This window comes from Impatiens glandulifera, chromosome 7 (genome assembly GCF_907164915.1).
Source record: "Impatiens glandulifera chromosome 7, dImpGla2.1, whole genome shotgun sequence".
In the NCBI taxonomy this organism is placed as follows: domain Eukaryota; kingdom Viridiplantae; phylum Streptophyta; class Magnoliopsida; order Ericales; family Balsaminaceae; genus Impatiens; species Impatiens glandulifera.
The window spans coordinates 20,415,659-20,420,773 of NC_061868.1; the positions used below are offsets into that span (position 1 = coordinate 20,415,659).

Genomic DNA, 5,115 nt, shown 5'->3' on the forward strand with positions numbered 1-5,115 from the left:
CTTCCTGCCCAATAATCCAGATACTATGACCATCTTATTCAATCACATCTCCAACAATGAGTTAACAGTTCTAAAATCAGTTTTCCAAAAAAAAAACAGTTCTAAAATCATTGATTTATCATAGAAATAGTCAAATTCCAATCCTGAAAACTTGAGTCTGAAAGTTAAGTATGGATAGGAACTAACAGCAGTGTGTGTGAGAGAACGAGCAGGCACTACAGCAAAATGAGCCTTTTCTTTAAAAACAAAAACAAAAACTGGGGCACCCATGCAGTTCTCTTTAAGGATAGAATATTTTCTTCACACAAAAAGAAAAATTTGGAATTTCATATACATTTAAATAGAAAATGGGGAACCCTTACAATTAATAGATTGGTGTGTTTCTTCTCAAAATTGTATAATCCATTGAATCTAAAAGGGTCAAAAAACAGAAAAAGCAATCTTTCAACCTTACCTTCTCACACAGTTACTTTTTGGGAGACTTGGAGAGAAATCCTTTTTGTATTTTCCATTTTTGTCGATTCAATATGAAATGAACTGCCAAAGCCACTGTGATCTACTTTCTATTCATTTTGAATCTGGACACTGGTTTTGATGATTCAAGCTGTACAAACCAATAACAATGAGATGATAAACAACCAAACATTGGCGGATAAGTCAAAGAATTAAAATAATAATAATAACAAACAAACATATCACGGTGGAATAATAACCTTAGGAGGTGGTGCCACTTGTCCACTCTGATTTATGTTTAAGTTGTGTGTGTGCTCAACGATTGAGCCTATAATAGTCTGCATGGTTGTGCAAAATATTGAAAAATGAGTGATCACGCATTAAATAAATTAAACCTTGCATCTTCAGGAGGGCCTTACCTTTGATGCAGAATTGGAGTGAACATTGTCCTTCACTTGAGAAGACGCAGGAGATCTCTCAGTAACACCAGAATCCGCAAATGTTACTCGTTTGCCACCACTAGAAGATCTCTCTGGAACAAGGTGGAGGCAAAGAAATCAATCAGAAAAGGGAAATAAAATAATTGCAAAGGAAAAAATATCAAAACTCAATCTAACTTTTCATGAAGGGACAATGGCTTTGTTTGATGAAAGGTTAATTTCAATTACTTCAATCAATTCATTTCAATATGAATGATATTTTAGTCATTTAATTCAAATAACCCAATCATACCAGCTCAAAGTCATGCATGTGGCAAGGACAAATCATATTTAAAAGAAGAAAAAAATGCAAGGAATAGTCTAACCTTCAAATGATGAATGCACATTCACATTCTCCATCTGGTTAAACATTCCCACCAGAAATGGCAATATAAGGTGGTTATGAGTTCAGTGAGAAAACAAAAGTCAGAAATATGATCAGCGATAACCAACAGAATCAAGAAAATAAAGAGGAAGAAAATTACATTGTTAGTTCTGATTGCTTGGGATGGATGGTTTGGAATGATTTGATTACTCAAGGGCTTACAGAGGTCATCTGATAAATTTTGTTGGATTTTGAGTTTACTCCCCTCTTCATCACCCGTCATGTCATGCTTTGACAGCTTCATGGTATGATTCAAAATCCCCTGCTTATTTTCAGATATTTCAAACCGATACTATTATAGTCATCCTCGTATTTGATAATGTAATAATGCATAAGTTTACCACTGTGCTTCTTTGGCCAGATGAGAAAATATGGTCTTTTAGGGGTTTATACTCATCATTTACAACAAAATCTTCAGTTGCAAGCTCCTTTTTTTGAAATCCGTCTGTGAACATCTTATCAGCATGTTCTTCTTCATCAGACTCATTCATACTCTCAGCAGCAAGTTCTTCTTCATCAGACCCATCCATACTCTCAGCAACAAGTTCTTCTTCATCGGACCCATTCATACTCTCAGAAACAAGTTCTTCTTCGGACTCGTTCACACTCTCTACAGCAAATTCTTCTTCGGACTCATTCATACTCTCTGCAGCAAGTTCTTCTTTCTCGAGTTCATCCATCCTAGACATTATGCGAGCAAATTCATCATCACCATCTACAACTTTATTGTCACCAGCTTTCGAACTGAGACTTTCTTGATTCTGCTGGCCTACAGATACATAAAGCAATATTGAAGTCCAACAGAAAACGAAGGTGAGACCATAGTTGCAATGGCAAATTTAGTAATGAGCAAAAAGGACATGAAGATACTAGCACAGATGCTTATCCAACTAACATCTTCCATAGTTGCATAACTTCTTCTGATTGACCCATTTCTCTTCTCAAACAGTCAAACAATATGAAACTGACTCAATCATATAGACACACATTACTCAAAATCACCTGACTGGGGCAAACTTACAGATATTAAATCTTTAGTCTAATGTTCAAAGGTTTATTCTCTTCTCACGGGGTGTAGAATAAGAATCCTTTTGGGGGATAAGAAAAATATCCACAATCTTAAGGAGACAATCACTTTGGAAATATTACCTGAATGCGCTTTTTTTCATGTGGAGTTCATTAGTTGAACACAAACAAACAAACAAAAATGCTACCAGATGCTCCATGATCATATAGAAACAGGAACTGTAATTTCATTTCAACTCAACATTTTACGATTTTTCCTAGCAAAATTTAAGACAATAAGAAATCCTGGACCCTTTTCTAGGCAAACTTTGGGACATTAAAGTTCAATGAGTTATAACAAATTCCCGCTCCCTCAACAATTTTACTTTCTTATAGTGTAAACCAAGCCTTACTTTTGTAAAAGGTCCAATAGTTCATTAGAACACAGTTTAATCACAAGTGCTTGTGTTACCCCTAAGTACCTTATGATCATTGTCATTATTCAGCCATAGAAATACTGAAATTGGAATCACTTCTTTTAATTCCAATTTCTTGTTCCTTATTTTCCTCTGGTCAATAAGAATAATGGAAGCTAATGATACAAAAAAAAATAAGGTGACAAAGTTTGACAGGAATCATTGTGTATATTAGAAACAAAAGCTAACAACCAGAAAAGCAAGGTTGAAGTGCATTGAATCTTTTCTAATTTGATAAGAGTTGGGAACCTACCTGTTTTCGACATGGTTTCAGCAGGGATATCATCCAATTCCTCCCTTATCTCCACAAGACCCTCCTGTTTCACCAATAAATTGAGAAGACAAGACATAAACACGTAAAAATGAACATGAAAAAATATAAGCCTTGTAGTTCAAAATAGATGAAAATGCTTATCCCATAGACGTAAACAAGTTTGAAGACCATGTTTGATTAGTTCTAAAGATAAAGGCAATGTGAATCTTAACGCCCGTTCCCCATATTGTACTATTTGGGTTTGGTAAGGCACATTGTGCATTGCAAGAGAATCAGAACTTGACCAAAACTTACCGCTGCTTCAACCGCTGTAGATTCAAAAAATGATGCTTCAACCTTAAGATCCTTCATTTCAGCCTTAATGGAATCAACTTGAGTATCCAGTGTCTTCCCCCTCCTCCTCAAAATGTCAATGGTTTGTTTGGATGTTCTATCAGCATAATAACCTTCCCCCAAAAGAACCTGCGAAAGAAATTAAAGAGTATGAGACATACACATAATACTACAAATTTTTACCTTGCAAGGACATTCCACTCCATTTCATATAACTACTTAAAACACAAAAAAGTAGATCCAGATTATCCTCCATTTTGAGCCAGATGGATGAATAATGAAAGGAAAGTTTTCACTAGCATTCAGATGCTGTCATGCCGTGACAAATTAAGGGTGTCAATTCTATCATGCTTCAGCTTATATTAATATCATAAGTAATTGTGCCAAATTTATCAAGGTGCAACGCATTATATCTAAATTATGTGTTGGTTTCCCTCCTTCCAAAGCAACACAATATTATTGAAATACTGAAATGTTCTCACATTTGTAAAACAGAAACATGTACACCTCCTATATCATTGAACATCTACAGTTATGAAGGAAGAAGTAGACATAAATAGATGGTGTGTGTACCAGGAACTCGTTGGTGTGAATAAGACGACCAGGAAAGAAAGCCGCTTTTCCAAATGGAACCTGCCAACAGTTCCGATAACAATCATTAGAAACCGTAATCTCATAACAAAAAAAAAGATAGAAGCAGTTCGGAGGAAGAAAGGCTTGCCATGATATCATGATGGAGTTCTTCTGGAAGTTTCTGCACTAGGTTGATAAGGTTAGTATTGTCAGAGATGAAACCTTGGAGCTTGTCTAGCCCTTTCTGGCTCTCTGAAATAGCTTCATGTACTCGCCTGGAGGCTTTCACCGATTCCTCCGGCGGGAAAACTGATGAGAGAGAAGTCACCGTTCCTCTTACTGGCTCGCCCATGATCGCTCCTCGCGTGTAGTTCCAGCAGGGTTTCTGAAGGCTCTTCTTCAATCTTCCCCAACCCAAAACCCTCGCCTCACTCTTTTTAAATTTAAGAACAGCTTTATTTGGACAAAAAAATAACATAAATATTTTTTTAAAGGTGTTTTCTTTAAATATTAATTTAAATAAAACAATTGATTATAAACAATAATTTAATTATATATATATTGATAAATTTTAATTTGGTTCAAGGACTTTTAAAAAATTACCCTATTAATAATTTAAAAAATAATCTAAGATGACAATGTTTATAAAAATGATCTTTTAGTGATGTGAAATGTTTATATTGCACTTTGAGTGATGCGAAATACTTATAACTCGTCACGCAAAATATGTATTTCGCGTCACGCGACCCGAAATGTTTATAGAGCGCGTGTCTGCACGCGCCAAACTCTAATATATAAGTGCATAACGAGAAACCCTACCCATTTCATTTCATTTAAAATTTATAAGGGCGTGACGAGAAACATTACCTAAACTTTGAGAATTTCATATCTCCGTCTCCGTCTCATCATCTCGTTTTCTCTGTCTCTAGCTGTTCATCATCACCGCCTCGACTCATCCATCAAAGTTTGTCTCGTCGTTATCTCAAACCTCGTCTTGATTATTCAAGTGAGTTTATGGTTTATGGTTTATATAACATCTTCACGATTTTTCATTTCTTCACGATTTATTCTAACATACTGTTGTTCTTTTGAATATTTCATCTCTCGTTGTCTACGTCTCTAGCTTCAAAGCTCATC

General features: G+C 35.4%; 1 protein-coding gene across 2 annotated transcripts; it reads right to left on the reverse strand.

Moving 5' to 3' along the window:
• Positions 1 to 219: 219 nt before the first annotated feature.
• Positions 220 to 4,404, reverse strand: LOC124910470 (RNA polymerase II subunit 5-mediating protein homolog). 2 transcript variants are annotated; one of them, XM_047451113.1, is made up of 10 exons: positions 4,127 to 4,404; positions 3,979 to 4,038; positions 3,367 to 3,534; positions 3,052 to 3,115; positions 1,659 to 2,086; positions 1,418 to 1,579; positions 1,259 to 1,292; positions 873 to 985; positions 714 to 791; positions 220 to 604 (listed from the first exon to the last, which is right to left on the reverse strand). In XM_047451113.1, the coding sequence occupies exons 1-10, from the start codon at positions 4,328 to 4,330 to the stop codon at positions 557 to 559; spliced, it is 1,359 nt and encodes a 452-aa protein (XP_047307069.1). In that variant the 5' UTR covers positions 4,331 to 4,404; the 3' UTR covers positions 220 to 556. The 2 variants fall into 2 exon arrangements, with proteins under 2 accessions (XP_047307069.1, XP_047307068.1); XM_047451112.1 differs by having other exon boundaries at positions 1,418 to 1,582.
• Between the last annotated feature and the right edge of the window lie 711 nt (positions 4,405 to 5,115).

Coding starts and splice junctions, on each gene's coding strand:
- LOC124910470 (XM_047451112.1), bottom strand. CDS start 4,330: ATGGGCGAGCCAGTAAGAGGAACGGTGACTTCTCTCTCATCAGTTTTC. Junction 2,087..3,051: donor TGAAACCATGTCGAAAACAG/GTAGGTTCCCAA, acceptor ATGTATCTGTAG/GCCAGCAGAATCAAGAAAGT. Junction 605..713: donor AAGTGGCACCACCTCCTAAG/GTTATTATTCCA, acceptor TGGTTTGTACAG/CTTGAATCATCAAAACCAGT.